We start from the raw sequence: 22,099 nt of genomic DNA, 5'->3' as shown, positions 1-22,099 counted from the left end.
GTGACGTATTAGAACATATCAGCGATAGCCAGGCTTTCAAAAAAGTTTTTGTCAAACATGTTGGATGAGTGCTTTTCACAGCAATGCTTAAGAACTGTCCACTAAATATAGGGGTATTGTCAAATTCCTTACCTCTGAATGCTCAAGTGTGACCTTTATAAAAATAACCATGCGTCACTGCTCATTTCATCCCTCACAAGCACACGCACAAGCACACACACACACACACACTACCCATCTGTGTTAGAGATGTCTCAGTCCTAACGCTGGAGAAATCTTAATGTTCCACTTTCATGCACGGGGCTCACCTCCGCTAATGGCTAAGCTGCCGTGACCGCTTTGCATTCTCTGTGCTAAGCTCAATTCGCCATCGCCTTTCCAGCTCTGACAGGAGAGCTTTTTTTCACCGCTCCCATCTCCGCGCACCATTCCAAAATGGGAGCATCCACATAAATACACGCGCTCACAAACACACGCGCACCAATGGGAATGGGCAGAGCCAAGCTGCCTTTGTTTCCCCAACCCAATTTGTTCCTGCCAATATCGGGCTGATGGATGGCTTTTTATTATCATGCCATGGCGACAGATTGAAAGATTTCCTTGCAGTTGCCATGCTTTTGTGTGTGCAGCAACATTTGCCCTGGATTTAATCAAAAGCAAGCAGACAAGCACACATTCACACACGCCACACACTCACACGGAGTGATGGAATTGGCAAAAAGTTGAATGAATCAGAAAGAGACAGAGAACATGAAAAAGTGGAAAGGGGAAAGAAAGAGCTTGGGAATGGGGAGGGCTAAGCTGCCCTTCACATCAGAAACAAAACAGATGTACAGTGACCTTAATCCAGGGAAACAACCCCTTTTTGTTGGTCTATCTACCAAATGTCCCAGGGTATTTTTGCATTTTTGTGCATTCAAAATGGCCTGTAAGGTTAAGTGTAATGTAACAAGAAAGGACACACAGCAGACCTGCAGTCGTGTGGTGTTTATTTTGTGATAAAAGAGGGCATTGCTTGTTATAATAGCTTTACGTAATAAGGTCAAGGTAGTTCCCCTTCTAGGGAACTCCATACATTGGGGAATGAAGCCTGCATGACCAGTGTCTAAAGCACGTGTGAAGCGATGCCAATCTATTGGTCCACCTGGCCCCTGACATCATAGGCGGGGTGCCTGGAAATATAAAAGTGCACCTGCTGAATACTTCATCCTTTTGGCAGTCTTCAGGAGCCATTTGTTTGAAGTACATGTGATAGACCAGCACGGTTGAGTGTTGGGGGAAGTGTGTGCCTCTGTGCCCGGGGTTTCTGACACTTGATGACACACACGATCAATGCGTTATGTGTCTTAGTTAGGAGCTTGCACATTCAGTGCTCTAGGACCCTAAACATGCTCATTGTGAATATCTCCAATAAGAAGCTCCATTTGCATTTGTTCCTTTTTTTTTAAAGATAATTGACAAGCGTTTGTGTCCTGCGTTATGGGTCCTGCTGCTGCTGAGGCACGGCTAAGACTCGGATCATGGGACTTGCAGGGTTAAGATGCTCTTTTGGGTTATCGATCCCATGTATAGCACTGAGGGAATCTGTGCCTCAGTGTTTGGATTCTTAAACTTGGCATACTCTTACACTTGGCATATAATGCATTTGCACTGTGAAAAGCACAAGCGTTCAGAGTCACATGCTCTTTGTGATGAGTCACCATGTCTAGGCTACGCTCTCGTTTGTTCCTATAGAGACAAATCATCATAATCTGAAGCGATCCCCACACATGGGGAGGGGGTGGGGGGATTTGTTGGGGGTCTAACACTCTCCATTGAATTTATATTGAAGTAGGGAGACTGAATTAGTTTAAGTCTATGGTCATTTTAATTGTGATGATTTTGGCTAACATTTAACAAAAACCCACCAAATCAACAAATTAGAATATGGTGACATGTCAATCAGCTAATCAACTCAAAACACCTGCAAAGGTTTCCTGAGCCTTCAAAATGGTCTCTCAGTTTGGTTCACTGGGCTACACAATCATGGGGAAGACTGCTGATCTGACAGTTGTCCAGAAGACAATCATTGACACCCTTCACAAGGAGGATTAGATACAAACATTCACTGCCAAAGAAGCTGGCTGTTCACTGAGTGCTGTATCCAAGCATGTTAACAGAAAGTTGAGTGGAAGGTGCTGAGTAGAAATTTGGAGCACTTCATGCTTCTCTCAGCTGACCAGCTTTTTGAAGATGCTGTTTTCATTTTCCAGCAGGATTTGGCACCTGCCCACACCTCCAAAAGCACCAAAAATTGATTAAATGACCATGGTGTTGCTTTGCTTGACTGGCCAGCAAACTCACAGGACCTGAACCTTTGAGATAATCTATGGGGTATTGTCTAGTGGGAAATGAGAAACAAGAGACCAAACGATGCAGATGAGCTGAAGGCCACTGTAAAAGAAACCTGGGTTTCTAGACCACCTCAGCATTGTCACAAACTGATCACCTCCATGCCACGCCGAATTGAGGCAGTATTAAAGCAAAAGGAGCCCTTACCAAGTATTGAGTGACATGTATAGTAAATGTACTTTCCAGAAGGGCAAACCTTTTTTTTTTTTTTTTTTTTTTTTTAGTATTCTAATTTGTTGAGGTTGTGATTTGGTGGGTTTTTGTTAAACGAGAACCAAAATCATCAAAATGAAAAGAACCAAATACTTAAACTACTTCTGTCTGTGTGCATTTAATTTATTTAATACAAAAGTTTCACAATTTGAGTTGAATTACTGAAATAAATGAACTATTTTAGGACATTCTAATTCATCGAGAAGCACCTGTATTATGATAACTTGATAACACCACATGTAAATTCTCCAGCACCAGTACCTGGTTGAGCTCCTAGGTGGCAGTATTGTGCCTTAACGCTCACACCTGTCACACTAGAAAAAGAAGCAGCGCTTGCCATTATTTTACTAGTCATAGAATGGGAAATGTTATATTAACCTTTTAACAGGGGTTTTCTGTATTCATATATTTAAGTTAAGGTTGATTATTTTAATAAGTACCACATTTCCTTTACTCATCTTGTTTCTGTGTTTGCAATCAATATGGCCTGTGCGTGGCAGTCCTAATATATATATATATATATATATATATATATATATATATATATATATATATATATATATATATATATATATATATATATATATATATATATATATATATATATATATATATATATATCAATGAGACTAGATTAAACTTCTAAATTATTTAAGCTAACAGAGTGTGTTAAAAATGTAAAAGATAGGCTGACCAATCATTTTCTCCTATTCAATTTGGATATATTACTTATTGGGACAAAAATAAATAAATAAATAAAAAATAATCTCGATTCTCGCAGATTGCAATTTGTAAATGTATGTTCTGTTACTGCCTCTACATTAAAAATCTGTTATATTAGACAGCAACTTGTCCTTTGAAAAACACATTTCCCATGTTACAAAAACAGCATTCTTCCATCTTAGAAACATTGCCAAGCTATGAAACATGGTATCTGTTTCTGATGCAGAGAAGCTAATTCATGACCTCTAGACTGGACTTATGGATCTCATAATTTTCGACTGCAGTTATATCTGCACATTATTATTTTTTAGCTTGGGTTAAACTAATTAATTTTACTTGGTTGAAACAGCAGCTATGTTAATTAAGTCTCTATTTATTTCTCTGTTTTGCCACAGGATTTACATCAGCTCCAGTCTGGATCCAGAGATGATGTCACCCCCTCAGAGGACCTCAGATGATATCAACCCTGAAACAACATACAGAATTACCAAATCTTGCTATAAGTTTGATTGCATCATAGAATAATTGCTGTTAATAATGTTCATCGTCTGTTAGATTATGTCTTTAATAGATTTTTTTTCCATACATTTCTGCCATATTCTGCCATACTGATTAGCCACTACTAAATATTGTAGAAACAAAATTTTCTGTAAAGTTGCTTTGCAGTGATTTGTATCGTAAAAAGTGCTATACAAATTAACTTGAATATGAAAAATATAATATTAAATGAATCACAGATCTGTGCTCGTTTCTACATTTGATTGATAAATAAGGCTCAATGAGTACAGCACTGAAAATCGGCACGGCTACCTAAGGTCCCAAATACATCATCTTTGTCCATCTTTGTCATTGGTCAAATGACCCTTTGCCGGCAGTTTGACTGACAGGCGATCTGAGCAATCATAACACTGAATCTTTCAATTTGCCTGACAAACAAACCAGACAGGAGAGTAGATTAATGTCAGTGGACTTGAACCTGAGAAAAACGGACTGCATCGATGACCCTCTGGTGTTGATTCATGTTTATTTCATGCTAAAATTACTAAAGAGGAAGAGATGATCAGATCACATGCCGCTTGAACTGAAGCGCTACAACAATCTGTTGTGACACATTAAAGAGCCACAAAACTGTATTTGTTCAATTGAAATACTACGGTGAAGGTATAAGGTTAGTATTTGTTTCAGTGTAGGAGATCAGAACAGTGATTGATGTGAGCAATGACATATTCAAATTCAGCTGTGGGATGAGGTTTGTGATTAGCTGGTTTGGGGAAGAAAAAAAAAATCACAGGGATATATCACACTTCATCAATCAAACTGTACTAAAAACAAAACAACAGCTAAAGTAAAAAATGAAGTAAAATTTTGATCACCTTAAATGGATATTGATACCATTTTCCCCCCATCTAATGATTTCTCCCTGTCCTCAATGCTCAGCCACTCTGATTATCTGCTCCCATACCAAAATCAAACAAATGATAAAAAGTGGATTAAAAGATATCTCCATCACAAGCTGCACCCTTCCCAAAACGCCTGCCTGTCATTCTTACTGCCGCAAAAAGCTTTCAATTTATTTCCCTCTTGTTCAGGGACTGATTCATGCGGGCAGGGGGTGCAGGGGATGAAACTGGCTCCTGTGAACATTCTCGTTCCTGTAGGCCCATATCTATATCCAACATCTTACTGATGAAAGTGTCAGAGCAACAAGTAGAAGTGGATGACATATAGTCTGGAGCGAGAAACTGGTGGAGAATGCGGGCATTAACATTGGTGCACTTTTACATTTGTGCATGCAAAACCCATGGCCTTTTCATGGAGAGAGAATATGTGTGGCCCCAGGGTCCCAACAGTAATCTCACATTGCATGATAACGATGGGGGGACGGGGTGATTCCCTCTTCCCCTCGGAAGTCGGCACTCTTTGAGTCAGCTTGATTTCTTTTTCTCTCCACTGGTCGTGGGAGGAAGGACTCATTTGTGTAAGCCCACACAGCCTTAAAGATTTCGGATACATTTTATATCGTGCATTTGAGTATCTTCATGTGCTCAAACCAAAACGAGGCTACAATTGATCTATCTGGTGTAGGTTGTGTGGGTGTAGGTGCTTTGTGAAAACTGGGCCACAGTGATGACAGCACTCATATAGTGTAATAATAGCGTTATCCAGTGCAAAAGAGGGAGCATTAAAACAAGTGTAAATCAAATTTGTACGGTCCACAGAGAAAGACTTAAACTCTGTGCTTCTTTCCACTAGCTTTGCATGTTTTGTCTTCATCTTCTTGCAAGTGGGACAAAGATAAGTGTTCAGTTTTAAAGGTGAGGTTCCTCCTCACTATCATACTCACGTGATTTGATGAAGCGCTATTGCTTTGCTAACTGGGATTTCATATTGTAGTCATATTGTAGTTGTAGTTGTACTTTCTTGCCCAACGCATCGAGGTATAGGGAATAAAAGTAGATAGAAATGTATCAATAGGCTCACCTACTACTGTCCTAAAGAAACGGAGATTAAATGCTTTTCTATTCACTAGCTACTGTATGTGTTTTCAAGTGCAATTTCTACAACACTGAATAAATTGGACTCTTATCAAACATTGTATGTAATCGATGAATGAATGAATTGATGTTAGGTTGTGAGTCAGTGAATCAATCAGTCTGTCAAACGTTCACTCAGTTGTTAAAACATGCAATCAAACATTCTTTCATTTAATTGTGATCTATCAGTCCATCACTCAATCAAGGTATCGATACTTTTGAATCGATAAATGTGTCTGACAATCTGTGCTGACTCTCTTAATGAGAAGATGTGACCTGACTCTGAAAACGACAGCGGCTAACTGCTGGTAAAGCTGGGCGGCCAGGGACAGAAATGTTCTTGGTGTGATTTCTTTCATCTCCTCTCCCTCTCACGTCACATCTCACCTCGACTGTCTCATTTCCACCTCAAGGACCAGTCAAACTATAATAATTCCAACCTTGATTTCCTGCCATTTTGCTATCATGGGGCTGTTTGATGGGGATAATCAGTCTCATTCATTATTTATTTGATGACGTGTGTGTGTGCGCGTGTGCTCACTCTGAGCCCTGTGTGCCCTCTCGTCAGAGTGATTTCCACTGAAGATTGCTTTAATTAAGCTAAAGCTCTGTATCTACAGATCCCATATTCTGCCCACACCGTCCTCCTGTGTCTCGTGAACTGGCTGGAAGTGCACGGGTCACTGTGCTGATACCTCGCACTCCTCCTCTTTCTCATGAAACCTGATCCCATGATAGCATGCCCGAAGCTGCCATTGAAAATACTTGACCCACTTCAGTGACCTTTGCCTGCTGTATTAACTCATACAATTTCATTTTACTAGCATAATCATTACAAGCTCTGATACGCAATTATTTGTAATTCAAGGTGCTTAAGATGTACAAGTTTAAAAAAAAAAAAGAATATCGAAATTTGAACTCATTTGTAAACATTAAAAGTGAATTCAGTGCCTACGTTCAGAATATTTCAGTTGCATACCACATTCACTGTTTCTAAGTATGCATTTGCAAACTATGCCTTTCTTGTATAATAATTTGCTGTATAATATTTTGGATGTTTGTGTGCAAAATATAAAATTGAGCCTGCATACTGTAGGATGTGTATCTCACCATGCAAAGTGCAAAGTGCTCTACTTAACCTTAAATTTCAAGTAAACTAAAAATAAAAAACAGCCACAATAATACTATATTGACTGTATTTTGATGTTGTTAGAATTATTATTATTATTATTTAATTTATTTAAACAAATGATAATAATAATAATAATAATAATAATAATAATAATAATAATAATAATAATAATCCAGTTTATTTAAACAGTTCCAGTCAATATTTACAAGATGACAACTTAACAACTTACTTATATACTTACATTTTGACACATTAAATATATTCCAGATTTGATAATTGGCCAGTTTAGTGTAGATAATATTACACACTTAATAAGGTATATTTGTGTCTATTTTTACAGATTTTTTTTTCTTTCCGTTGAAATTAAAAACAAATAATTTTGTAATTTATTTTATGAAAAATAACTATGGTTTTATTAAAGTAAAATTGCTGTATACATGGTGTTTTGGCGATTACCATTTCCATGACCACAGTTTCATTATAAATGCCATGGTTAAACTATGGTTAGTGTATCAAAAACATGGTTAATTTGTGGTCATGACGGTGTTTTGAATTTATTTGTATTTGTTTTAAATTTGTTAAGGGCTGACCACACAATTCGACCACTTATGTTTTTTGTAATTTTTTGTATTTCAACACCACAGATAGTAGACACTGTTCATCTGGATGGTGACTAGTGATAGCTAATGTCAACATTCAGTCTGAGATATGAAAGCAAAGAGAGCTTTTTAAAAGGTTTTTGGCTGCAGCAGAATGCTAACCGTGTTTTGCTGTTGAGAGCTGTTGCCGTGTAAGCGCTCCCGGCGATCTCCTCTTCCATGAAATGCTCAATTTTAACAACCATGCTTTTTAAAAGCACTTTTGTGAGAGTAACGAAAGAACACTCATAAATATTAAGACCGTGGTAAAGCTGTCGTGCTGCTTGACATTTTAGTCTGAAGTCAATCAAACACATCAGACCTCCTTTGAGGAAAGATCTGCATGTGAGCCTCCACTTTATAGTTTCTGAGCTCGCCTCCTTCCAGCAGATTTTTTTTTTTTCATTTATCCAGAGATTTGTTATAATGTCCTATCATGTTTCTTTCAACACGCACTCTTGATGCGTGACATTTCAGTCTTTCTCTCTTTAGGATAGTTCTGTTATAAATGTTCTAACGCATGAACCAATTGAGTTGTGAAGGAGCTCCAAAATAGCGTCCTTACCGTCCACTCCCACTTCTTGTCAAACATACAAAGATTGTGTGTGTCATTTTTGCCTAATACCAAGTCTTTCATCTCCAGATTTCCTTTTGTGTTCTGTCTCTTCCTCATCCTGTCTATGCTGTAATTTTAGAATAGAACATGGCATAGCCCAGAATTACACACTGTCATGAAACATACAAAAGTGTGGAAATTATGCAAGGCGAACAGTCATGTATCTGTCAGATGTGCTTATTGGTGCTGCTGACGTTACGTTAATTACATATGGCGTAATCAGGGCAGGTTCACACATTATTGTACAGAAAAGAAGACAATGACAATAAAGAAGCCAGGCTGTGGGATGTGTAGACACGTACTGTATTATCAAACTCAAACACCAATTTTAAGTACTCTTTAAAGCAGGATCCATGCAAAAAAATAAAAAAAGTAAAATAAAATTGCTAAAGGAGATAAAAGAGATTCAAAAAGATTTTTATTTGTCATTGATTTCCTGTATGAAGTGTTAGCAATAAACACTAGATTTTTGCATTTCCTGTAGAAAATGTGATTTACTCACCCATAATTTTCCACCACAATGCTGGCATGTTGTATAAGGTTTCCAGGTTTAAGAATGAAATAATTTTGCTTTGCCATTAACCAAACTGTATTGTCTAAGAGCTTGGAAATTTACTTTAAATACTTTAGATACTGTAAATGATACAGTATTGCTAACTGTACTTATGAACAATAATACTAGTGATTATTCCCTTGTCCTGTTTCAGTTATTTACAGTTATTTAGGCCAGATCTGATGCAAGTTATCATTAACCTTACTTATGATAATAGGGGTCATGTGCAGATGAAAAAAGACTGCAGGTAATCATACATTAAAGTGTGAAAACAGGTCCAGCTAAAAATCAAGCCAATGATTGTATCGGCGACACAACATAACAAGCCAGTGAATAAAATAAGAACAGGCTAAATTTACCATGCAAGTTTCCCCACAAATGAACTCCCAGCGGTATTCTTTCAGTGCTCACCCTAAAGAAAAGAGGATGATTATATTTAACAAAGAAAAACTCAGTAGAAGGTAGAGAGAGCACAAAATGCATACCGGAGTGAGAAAGAAGCAGATATAGAGAGTGTCTGTATCAGCCTTTTTCTTCTTCAGCTGTAAAGCGCATGCTGTTGTTGCCATGTTTTGTGTATTATTGCCTGTCACTGTCACCGTCATTGAACCCAAGGTGCACTCATCTGTGAAGCTGCGTTTGTTCGGTTGGAGAGGAGAAGAGCACGGGGAAATAATTGATGCCCTGATACATGCAACTGATGTATGCCAGCAGCTCTGGCTTTAAGATCTTTAGAGGAATAGAAGGAAATCAGTGTTCCATTAGCAAGTCGTGATGAAGCGAGTGTTCTTGAGTTCACGTCTTACTGTGTGCGTCTGTGTGTGCATGGCAGATATAACCCTTTATTTCATCTACAGTGAGCAGCAGACCCCAAAACCTGCTTTATTCCAATTAGTGAGTCAGTGTCACAGCCCAAAACAAGCTGTGGAGTTTATTCACAGCTGGTAATTACCTTTACCCACTTTAAAGGTTTTGGAAATTTGTTATAAAATGAACCTCAGCGGTGCAAGTGAACTTAAATGTCATCCAAAAAGTTTCATTATTTTTCCTGCATCTGCAATAATGAGGCTGGACTATCCAAGCCTTTAGCTAAATTGTTTTAGATCCAGGATTATATTTAGTACATCTTATTGATTAAAAGATTAGTATAGCCTTTTGATGCATTTATCACAAATCACATAAGTGTCTTATTTATGTTTTGATGTATGTCCTGTTTGTTACCACTGTGTGCATTGCGTTTGAGCTTCGTCACAGTATTTTTTATCGACAATTTTATCTTAAAAATCTATTTTATACACCATAATTTTCTTATTTATAACTTGTGGATATATCCTCTATTTTATTCTACAACAAAAACAATCAGAGTGCCTTGTTATCACTAGTTTTATTTTGATTTCCCGGGTCTGCCATTTAGCTTATAGCCCGTTGGCATTGCCAGTGTGGTAGCCGCTAATACCGCTTTCATGGCTAATACTCTATTAACACACATTACCATTACTTTACTAACTGTTACTTGCTTTAATGGCGGATGTATGTCTACCTTTGACTGCAGGTGAGGAAACATTCGAGCTGCATTCGGTGGCCGTGGAGAAGTAGATTCGCGACCTGGAGCTGAGAGAGTGGAGAGCTGGAAACCTCCTGGGCTGATGCTCACAAGTCCAGGGTAAGTATACAACATGCTGCTGACCTGATCTTCCCACATGCTGTTCATTCCGGCGCCGGGACACTACGGACCCCGGGTGCATCCACAGCGGAGGACGTAAGCCAGGCCCCATGCGATGACTTCTCCTCCTCCGGTCTTAGATCTACACCCGGAATCACTTCGTTCCCCTCTGCGAGACGGAACGTGATGCTGTGATCATCGGAGACTCCATCGTCCGACACATCAGTGCTATGTTAGCCGAAGGTAAAGTGCACACTCACTGTTTCCCTGGTGCTCATGTTCTCAATGTTTCTGCACAGATACCTGCGATCCTGAATGCCGATGAGACCCAGAACGGTCATGCTTCACGTCGGGGTTAACGACACCCCGCTGCGGCAGATGGAGATGCTGAAGAGGGACTTCAGGAGCCTGATCGAGACGTGCTCAGCAATACGTCCACGGTGTCGATCATCGTGTCAGGACCACTCCCCATGCATCGACTAGGACACGAAAGGTTCAGTAGACTTTTTGCTTTCAATTAATCGTTATTTTCATGGTGTAAAGAAGCTGGGAGCGTCCTAGGCTGTTTCGCACTGATGGCCTGCACCCCAGCAGAGACGGAGCAACACCCCAGCAGAGACGGACAACATCTCCAGGACACTTCGCTCCATTTGACTAGTAAGCCAATTCTCAAATAACTATTATGATGACTTTTGTTCTACCCACTTAAATTATAGAAGTACTTGTGCTGTAAAATCCCCAAATAGTGGGGTAAAAATATAAATTTAGTGTAGGATCTAGAAAAAATCTTATCGTGATTAAACCAGAAAAATGTAAAATAAATGAACACATTTTTTTAACTTATTTTTTTAGTTTGGGCTCATAAACATTAGATCACTCACACCCAAAGCAGTAATTGTAAATGAAATGATCACCGTTAATAGTTGTGATGTACTCTGCTTGACTGATTCCTGGCTAAAACCAAATGATTATATTGGTTTAAATGAGTCTACTCTACCAAACTACTGTTATAAGCATGAGCCCCGTCAGACTGGTCATGGGGGAAGTGTTGCAACAATATATAGAGATAATTTAAATGTTACCCAGAACACAGGATACAGGTTTAACTCATTTGAAATACTTCTGCTTAATGTAACACTGTCAGTTATGCATATTCCTAAAATAATTAGCAGTTATCTCAACTGTTTTGTGAACCCAAAAATACACATAAACTAGACAAAATTACTGGCAACATGGGCACAATTTTCTCTCTAATACATTAGAAGCTGTCGCCTCCATCAAATTGAAAAGGATTAGAGAAAAATGTACTGTGCCACGGTATAACATTAATACTTACTCTCTCAAGAAAGAAACTCTTGAACGCAAATGGAGAAAAACTAACTTGGAAGTTTTTTTAGAATTGCGTGGAAAAACAGTAAGTCCAGCTATAGACAAGCCCTAAAAACTGCTAGGGCAGAGCATATCCACGAAATCATTGAACATATCAAAACAATCCAAGGTTTTTATTTAGCACAGTGGCTAAATAAAAAAATAACCAGACACCACCAGATTCAAATATTACATCAACGTTTGATAGTAATGACTTGAAATGAATATCTGCGCTGATAAAATAGATAACATCTAAAATACTGTACATGAACAAATGTAGATTCTACAGCGTCTAACACTTCAGTTTCATCCATCGCACCCAAATATAAACTGCAGTGCTTTACAACTATAGGACAGGAAGAGCTAAATAAACGTATCACTGTATCTAAAACAACAACATGTTTATTAGATCCTGTACCCACTAAATTACTGAAAGAGTTGTTAGCTGTAGCAGAAGAATGGCTTCTCAATATTATTAACTCGTCGTTATCTTTAGGTCACGTCCCAAAACCTCTTAATTAGAAACCACAACTAGATCCTAGTGAACTGGCAAATTATAGGCCCATTTCAAATCTTCAATTTATGTCTAAAATTCTAGAAAATGTTTTGTCTGCTCAATTGAGCTTCTTTCTGCAAACAAAATAATCTGTATGAATTATTTCAGTCAGGTTTCAGGCCCCACCATAGCAAAGAAACTGCACTTGATAAAATGAAAAAATGACTTGCTTCTTGCATCAGATCAAGGCTACATCTCATTGCTAGTTTTACTTGATCTTAGTGCTGCGTTCGACACCATAGATCATGAAATACTCATAGAACGATTACAAAACTATACAGGTATTCAAGGGTAGGCTCTAAGATGGTTTAGATCCTACCTGTCCGATCGCTACCATATTGTTTATTTAAATGGGGAGTCATCTCATTTATCACCTGTAAAATATGGAGTGCCACAAGGATCTGTTCTAGGTCCTGTTCTATTTTCAATATACATGTTGCCTCTTGGTTATATTTTTAGAAAATATGGGATTAGTTTCCACTGTTATGCTGATGATACTCAACTATATATCTCAACGAGACCAGGTGAAGCTTCTAAATTATCTAAGTTAACAGTGTTTGTTATTATTATAAGGCCCTAAATTGTTTAGCTCCTGCATACCTAACTAGCCTTATACCACGTAACAAACCATCACACTCCCTGGTCACAAAATGCTGGACTTTTGGTAGTTCCTAGGATGTATCTGATCGAATGTGCATTCTTATTCTTTAGTTTGGGTTAAACTAATTAATTATACGTTGTTTGAACAGCAGCTATGCTAGTTATGTCTCTAATTGTTTCTTTGTTTTTCCACAGGATGCAACTAGGATTTACACAAGCTCCAGTCTGGATCCAGAACACCTGAGAAGAGATGATGCTAACCCTGAAACAACATACAGAACTGACAAATATTGCTACTTACTATGCAATCACATAATACTTGTTGTAAATAGTGTTCATCGTCTGGTTCACTACGGCTTGTATTATTTTTCTTAAAATTCCTATCATATACACATAAACTGATCACAATGATTTGTATCATTAAAATCGCTATACAAAAAAACTTGATTTGAATTTATGAGTGATTTTACAAAATAATAATAATAATAATAATAATAATAATAATAAATACATAAATAAATTAATACATTTTAATTTAATCAAAAAGATGTGTCTTGCAGTTACTTTGTGATAAAATTTGAAATTTACTAGCAATTTCTGAGCTGTTTCTATACTTTTTTTAGTGTATTTTGAGAGAGTTCTCTGTCATACACAATTTATCCAATAATATGCCAATCGTAGAGCTTTTTCATTTATTCTTAATTTAGTTGCTGGTATATTCATAATTGGTTCCTGATATTGAAAGTCACGCAGTTGATGTTGAACTTCCAACAATTATTCACTATAACATTAATTGTGAACATACTGTATGTAAGATTTCTGAGAAGAATAAACACAATGTGCTAGATATTTAAGGCACTCGTATATCTGCATTGCATAACAGCATGTGAATAAACATAACCATCTGCTTTATATATTAATTAAAAATGTCAATTTATCACAACACAACAATCAGATATTAATTAATGCAATTAAATTGTTATAAATGACAACCAGATGAATAATGTGTTCTAGAAATAGTGCTTAGTGAAACAAAAAAAACACAATAACATATATAGAAGGACGTTGCACTTAAGACTGCAGAAGACTATTTACTATTACTTAGGGCTGGGTGATATGGCCCAAAAAAAAAAAAAAAAATTATATATATATATATATATATATATATATATATATATATATATATATATATATATATATATATATATATATATATATATATATATATATGTGTGTGTGTGTGTATGATATCAGTTGATTTCAATTATTATCAAAGTAGATCTCACATTTTCATTTATTTTAACTTTATAGGCAGATTTTTGCTCCAAAATTACAGTTGTGATGTCATTGCAACAGTCCATCTCATTTTGTTTGTCTCTCTGTCTCTCATTTTATAACTAGACGCTGATGGCTGCTCTCAATCTCCGTCTCTGGACTGTCCGGATGAGCAGATGGCTTGGCATCAGTGGATCCTCAGAGTATCTCTCATGTCCTCACAGCTTACACAGGCCACTGCTGATCCACAGAAAGAGAAAATAAATCAAAGAGTAAGAGAGACAAAGTCACCGAGTCCATCACGGCAGATATAGGAATACAGCAGCTAAACTGAAATGAGCAGGAATCAAACAGCATACTAGAGGCTTCTGGCACATGACACCTATGGAGCTGAGTGCTCTCCTAACAGTGGCCAGCGTACGGCTGTAATCACAAACTCCAAATGACCCCAGCAGGACTCCCATCAAGGGGAGCTGCTCTATTAAAATGTGACAAAACAACACATAAACAAATTTGCTTTGCACAGCTGGTGTGAAAATGTTGAAAGTCATCCGTCCATCTCTTGCTCGGCTGAAGGAGCGTCGGTGTGTCTGTGGAACAAAGCCTGGAAGCTCCCAGATGCTTTTGTTTACAAGTAATTGATGGTTTCTCTCATAAGAAATGTACAGTGTTTGTAATCTTAATTTGTGGTGTTTGCGAAGCATCGCTATTGGTTTTGGTGATATTTATGGTTTGGGATTCATTCATGCATTTAATCACTCATTCACTCACTTATTCATTCAGGAAGTATTTAAAATTATATATATATATATATATATATATATATATATATATATATATATATATATATATATATATATATATATATATATATATATAAATCTATACAATGAAAGTGTAACCAGAATATCATCGAGGTTTGTTAGTCAGCAAATGCATAGCAACACAACCAAATATTAGAAACCTCATAGTTGATACAACCACTTAACAACCACACAACAATGGCCTGGCAACCACCCAGAATGAACGGCGATGATGGTGACACATTTATCACAGGGAAACACCCAAGTAACCACACAGTAAATCACTAACAACACTTCAGCAACTTTTTAGCAATGCTGTGCCAACTGCTTGTAACACGTCAGAATCTCAACATTGTATCATTGTACCTATGTATCTGCTTTTCCGCATTTTGTGTAGTTAGTTTTCCCTGTTTTGGCTGGTATGCACATTGAGCACAACTGGGCCACTCAAAGTGTTTATAGCTACAGAAACACATGTGGCGTCTGAGGAGCCTTTCAGACTGACTTTGACGTGATAAAGCAATGCGGACTGTTAATTTCACTCACTAAACAGCAGCCAGAAAACCAAACCTTTTACTTGTTCCTTCTCGTGTCACATGTGATGGATAGCATCGGTTTTGGAGCTAAAAGTGTCATTAATAATGAATTAAATAGATGGAAGAGAGAAAAAAAGAAGGAATGATAATTAGAGGAGAGCAGAAGTTCCCGTTTGAGAGAGTATATCCACTGAAGAATCTCAAACATCCGTGATCGTTCTGAACATAACAAGGTCTTTGGTGGAGTGGCGGTTCTGCTCATCCGCAAGCATGCAGATACAGCTAAAGCTTTTCACCTTGGCTTCACAGGCATCTTAATTAGAAACGTGATAAATATGATAGGCAGAAGAGAAAAACTCTATCCACGCGATGGAATCTGAATCGCCTGAGGCTGCAGTTAGTAACTTTCTCCATTAAAGAAAGAAATAAAGCAAACAAGACAACAGAATGTAATTAACAATTGGGGATATATTTTCTAGACACATCTAGTGATCAAGAACGCCGGCGGGCTTTTGTGTTGGTATTCACACAGAGCTAAAGCCACTAACCAAGCAGAGCAAACCTTCTGTTACATTTCATTATTTCCCTGTATAACTATCTGCCACTTCAGTGTGCAAATACTGGGACAAGAAACATAAATTTAAAGGGATAGTTCACCAAAAATGAAAATGTCCAAATTAACTTGCTATCCCTCGGACCATAAAACATGATTTTTAGTCGAAACCATAGTCCTTAGTGATATATAAAATTCCAATCAGTGGGTGCCTGTTTTGGGGATTAAAATATATATATCATGAAACACAAAATTAATTCCTGTGTCTTCTGATCATATGTTGAGATCTTATGAAGCGAAACGATCAGTCTGTGCAAGAAATGTAACATTATTAACAGCATTAGTATAACAGTACATGGAGTGATGTCCAGTTCTTTTTAATGAAATAGTTGAATACGTTCACAAAATCAGATTGAACCGCCTGAAACAGTTTGTGGCTCAAGCAGCAAAGATCCTCACTCAAAACTCTGTTTCAGTGGCCAGACAGTCACTGGATCAAAATGAGCCAAAACAGCGGCAAATCTGATCCTCGGATGAATTAACTGTTTCAGCGCTCCAGTACCTCCAGCTGTAACTGAACTGAGGAAACATTTCGGCTCGGAGACCAATAGGCCGCTAATATGTGCATGAGTGAACCAAGCTCTTGAAATAAGAGGCGGAAATGAAAGTGTTTATGGTTTCTCATTGTGAAGGTGAGATGATGAAATCTAGTCCATGCACATTTCACATCACTGCTGGATGCTTTAATAATTTAATTGCATATACATTTATTCATTGCATGATTATGTAAACAAACTAGCAAATTGAACCAGTTTATAAAAAAAATAAAATAATAATAAATAATAATAATAATAATAATAGTAATAATAATAATAATAATAATAATAATAATAATAATAATAAAGAGTATCTGGATTACAGTAATGATGCTGTAAATAATGTTTTGTTTCTTGCACAAACCAGTTGTTTTGCTTCATAAGACCTCAGTTTATCATCAGCAGCCAATGTTTTAATTTTGTGTTGTCTGATATGTTTTTTTATTCTCAAAAATGGGTTGCTGATGTTTTGCATTTTATGAATCACCGATGTCCACGGTGTCAACTTAATACCTTCTTTACTGTTCTACTAAAGAACAATCTCACCTACATTTCGAAAGACCTGAGGGTGAATAAATGAACAGCAAATTTTCATTTTTTCGTGAACTATCCAGTAAATATTGTTTTTTTTCATATACTGTAGCTTTATGGATGATGAATTAAATGCTGTGATGTCAACGGACAATGTAAATTAAAGCAATGGGATATTTTTAGTTAATCAAGTCTGTGATGCCAAGATATAATGCAACATGGTGCGTAAAAGTGGAGACGACTGAGAGAGAAAGAAGGAAATGAGAGGCTTCTCTTTACAGGCTGGATCCAGGCACTGAAATTATAGATGAAACGGAGACACAACAGCAGTCAATTACGACAGTGCATGATTAACCTAAACTAATTAAGACCTCTGGGTAATGGAGAGAATGAAACGCTAGCCGCTCTTCTGACTGTACTGTATGAAGTCCCATAACAGGATTGCGCTCACTTTGTCTTTGTTCTGTAATGGTTTGTTTTACCCAGCTCAACCTAGCTCTCGTTGACTCATTTAGGCTGAATGGTTCACAGGAGAGGGCCTTCTGCCCAGACTGGGGATATAAGAGGATATTTAAGAGCACATGTTGAAGTTAAAATAAAATATGTCAGGTTTTAGAGGGGTTCTGTTGAAGAACTCCCCACAGAACTCTTTAATTGGAAATAGAACCCGCACAGGCTGAATGTGCAATGACTGTTTGAAATGCACTCATTAACAAATGATTTGTATGACCATTATTTATTTTTTTAGTCAGTCAATTTATTATTATTATTATTATTATTATTATTATTATTATTATTATTATTATTATTATTATTATTATTATGTTTTAAGTATAGTGTATTATAATAGCCTTTTATTTTTATTTTATTTATTTTTTTGTAGTAATACAAAAAATGCAATATTAAAACATGCAAATGTGCAGTTAAAAATAATGCAATAATAAGTTAACAGTTTAAGAAGTTTTATTCAAACATTGTATCCTTTTTTTCTAAATTTAGGGATCTTCAACAAGGGTAGACAATAATTAATTAATATATTTTAAACATTTACTGTTGGGGACCTTGGTAGTGATGCTACGGCTGTGGGTCCACAAATTATTATTATTATTATTATTATTATTATTATTATTATTATTATTATTATTATTATTATTTATTTAGCTAATTTTCTATTTTAAAGAACACAAATGTACAGTACATACAAATATTGTATAAAGTTAGCATGGTAAGATTGGATTACTTTATAATCATTGTATATGTAATGTACAAATATTTCTTCCTTTTAATGACTTGATGACTAAAGAAAAGAAAAGAAAAGAAAAGAAAAGAAAAGAAAAGAAAAGAAAAGAAAAGAAAAGAAAAGAAAAGACGTCTGTGAGGGTGAAGGTGGTTGAGGGTTGGTGACCCTGAGCTGTAGCTGCACCACCTTGTGGAGAAAAGCACATTTATCTATCCTCAAGCACAGATTCCTCCAAATAATAAACAGTCTCACAGACATGGAGCTCAGTTATCAGTTTTGTGAGACTCTCTGATTCTCGGTAGATGCTGGTATTGACAGATGACTGAATGTCACCTTGAGATGAAATATGCAGTGAAGCTGACGCTTGGCAGCGCTTTGGCTCACATTCAGACGCTGCCTTGGATATGAGTATTAAAACGATCAGTGAACAAGAGCCTATTTCCAAAACAATTTCATTAATGAGTATGCTGATCTGTGTGTGCTAGTTTGCTAGCCCTCTTTCCAAGGTCCGTACACAACATCTACACGCAATCAGGTGTAGCTACTTGATCCTCAATTTCTTTATTATTGTTAATTAAAAGACAAGCGTTGGAACCAGGAGTATCGCTGGTCTGGTCTGGTTTGGTTCAGTTATATCACAGTAGCTCGATGCTTCAGTGTGATTAGTATTTCTTGATTAATTGATGTGAAATGTGTATTGTCATACTGTGAAATTAATGTTGTATTGTCTTTTGTGAGAACCGCATAGTGAAACAAGACCCTGAAACAAAATTTCCCCAAGAGGATAAATAGAGTTACTACTACTACAACTACAGATTTATTTCAGGTAACCTCATTCAAGGATGCTTTGGAGTCCTACGCCACAGTACTTTATTCCAGTCATCATTCTGAGAGCTCAGTGCTTTATTGGAGCAAGTGCTAAGAAACATTGGATGGATGGATGGATAGATAGATATATAGATGGATAGATGGATGGTGGATGGATTGGTGTTTCATCTTTCTGAATGCTGTCTATCATGGCTCTGCTCTTTATGTCTCCTATAATGAAGTGATTTTATAGTCAGGGTAAGGCCTGTCTAAATGCCACCTTTTCACCGTGTAATGTCACATTTCCATGTTCAAACGTCAACTGTGAGTCCGTCTCCCTTCAAGAGCTACATCATATTAGTCTGGATGGACCAATTAAAACCCACTGTGTGTGTCAACAGTCATACATCATTATGCATTATCTGATTCTGCCATTGATATTTCAGGCTATTGAGGGACGTGACAATAATTTGGAAATCTTACTGTAAGTCTTCAATGAAGACATTTTGAACAACGTTAAAAATGTGATTTTACAAATTACTAATGAACAATAAAAAAATGTCTTTAGTTTTGGTGGTGGAAACAGGCATCCATATGAATAGATTTTATTTATTAACATGTTTTCTTTTTTTTGTGGACTGTTGCTTAAATGTATTTTAAATATGATTGAGGTTGGGCTAAATGTCTTAAAGTAGGTGTGGTGGTTAAAGGGATAGTTTGCACCAAAATGAAAATTATGTCCCCTTTTATTGACCTTCAATTTAGTTTTTCCAAACTTGTTTGAGTTTATTTCTTTTGTGGAACATAAAATAAAACATTTTTTTATATATTTTAAAATATATATTTTTCTTTGTGTGTGTGCATGTGTGTGCAACATTTATTAAAGAGGACGTTCATTCATTTTAAAATTGCTTAATAAAGCTACCTTTTTTGCATAGCTTCATAAATACATATTATTATTCAAGATTTCAGTTGCACAGATGGATTTTACTGTAAAAAAAAAAAGTAACGTAAAATAAGATTATTAAAATCTTCTTTACACTAAGAAAGAATACATTCATTGAAGCAGTTAATGTATGTATATTGGACCTGTATATGGGCTGCTCTGTAAGTTGAACTGAATAACAACATCAGCTCAATGAATCTGTATAATATGTAATATTACTTGAACTGCAGTGTAACTCTCTCTGGATTGAGCTGTACAAAAACTCAGCCGCAAATCGAGCTATTTTGAAACACTAATGTATTCAGAGAAGGTTACCGATGAACTGGGGCCAACTTTACTTAATACTTCTGTGACCTTTGCAAGTTTCCTTTATATCTGTAAGTGGGTGGATGGAATGGGGGTGAATATACAGAAACAAGAAAAAAAAAGTGAACTGATGTATCACTTGAGAGAGACGGATAAAACAAGCTTTTTAGCTTGAACTTCAAAGATATAATCTTCTTCGTCATCCATATCCTCAAGCCCACAAACCTGGCTGTGCTGTTTTGAAAAGCATTCGCAGGGTGAAATCAATGCAGCTCTCTCAGAGATTGACATCAAAAGTCCCTGAAGCCACTGGAGGGCATGCTTATTTCATTTACCTTAAGAGGAATGAATGGGCCTTTTTTTCATATTTAAAAATGCATTTGCAGGCCCATATAATTACTACCTTGCCAAGTCTCATATGTATGTACGGCTCTTAGTGGTGGAGGTAAAAAAGACTCTAATTGTCTTGGAGCTAAACAAATGAAAGCCATTGAAATTGATTCATCATAGATGCATGCATCATGGCTTTAATGCCCCATATCAAAGGGCTGAAGAACTTTATATTATGCATTTTGTATTGATTTTGTTTCTTCATAATGCTCTTAATGTGCGTTTGGTACTGCTGTTGGTTGGTGATACAGTATCAAGCCTAAATTAGAGTGGATGTTGAAATAATGCCCCAAGCTGAACACTGTAAAAGTACATTTACATGACCTGGACTCTGAATGTAACATACAGTATGAGAAAAAGGACAAATCTATACTTATGTATTACACATAAAAATAATTTTCATGTTGTGGCTTAAGACTGAAGAATGACTGACATTATTATTATTATTATTATTATTATTATTATTATTATTATTATTATTATATAATTTTATCTGAATAAAAAAAAAAGAAAAAACAATAAACAGTAAAAACTCAAATTAACAATTTTAAATTTTGAATTGCAATTGCAATTGCCTATTCAATTTCAGCTTCACAATATTACAAATTACAATATGAAAAATAAATATACAATTTGCTAAAGGCTGTATATATATATATATATATTAGTGCTGGGCAACTGTTACATTTTTTATAGCAATTAATCGCAATATTATCTGTGACTAATCGCAGTTAATTGCATTATTATGTATTATGCACAAAACTAAAAATGTATTCAAAAGTAGTTTATTATGTACTTTTTTTTTTTAATTTAAAAGTAGGCCTAATGCTATGTGAACAAAAGCGTAATAACATTTGTGATGCAAACACTTTAAACAAATAAGGTGCATTTTACAGCAGTGTTCCTTTTACTTATTACACACATGTTCAGTTATTGACTGTTCATATGACTCAAAATATTAAACCACAAAGTTAACAAGACAATGGACTCCACTGTGGCGAGCAAAAGTGCTTCTCTACTATCTTCACATGCTATCAGAAACGTCCTATTTCCAACTTATAAAGTCATGATTACGAGCTTGTTGCAAACAAATAGCAAATAACTGGTAGCATTGATTTTTTGATGCATT

General features: G+C 36.3%; 1 protein-coding gene across 1 annotated transcript in view; it reads left to right on the top strand.

Annotated features, from left to right (window-relative positions):
• Positions 1 to 10,802: 10,802 nt before the first annotated feature.
• The window catches only part of LOC127977105 (somatolactin-like), a 58,436-nt gene continuing 47,139 nt past the window's right edge, over positions 10,803 to 22,099 (top strand). Inside the window, exon 1 of the mRNA XM_052581785.1 lies at positions 10,803 to 10,882. Coding sequence (XP_052437745.1) covers positions 10,803 to 10,882 — 80 coding nt within the window. The remainder of the gene's footprint in view (positions 10,883 to 22,099) is intronic.

Source organism: Carassius gibelio, chromosome B18, assembly GCF_023724105.1.
Source record: "Carassius gibelio isolate Cgi1373 ecotype wild population from Czech Republic chromosome B18, carGib1.2-hapl.c, whole genome shotgun sequence".
NCBI lineage: Eukaryota > Metazoa > Chordata > Actinopteri > Cypriniformes > Cyprinidae > Carassius > Carassius gibelio.
The sequence above is the reverse complement of the archived record's forward strand: the minus strand, read 5'-3'. Positions and strand labels throughout refer to the sequence as shown.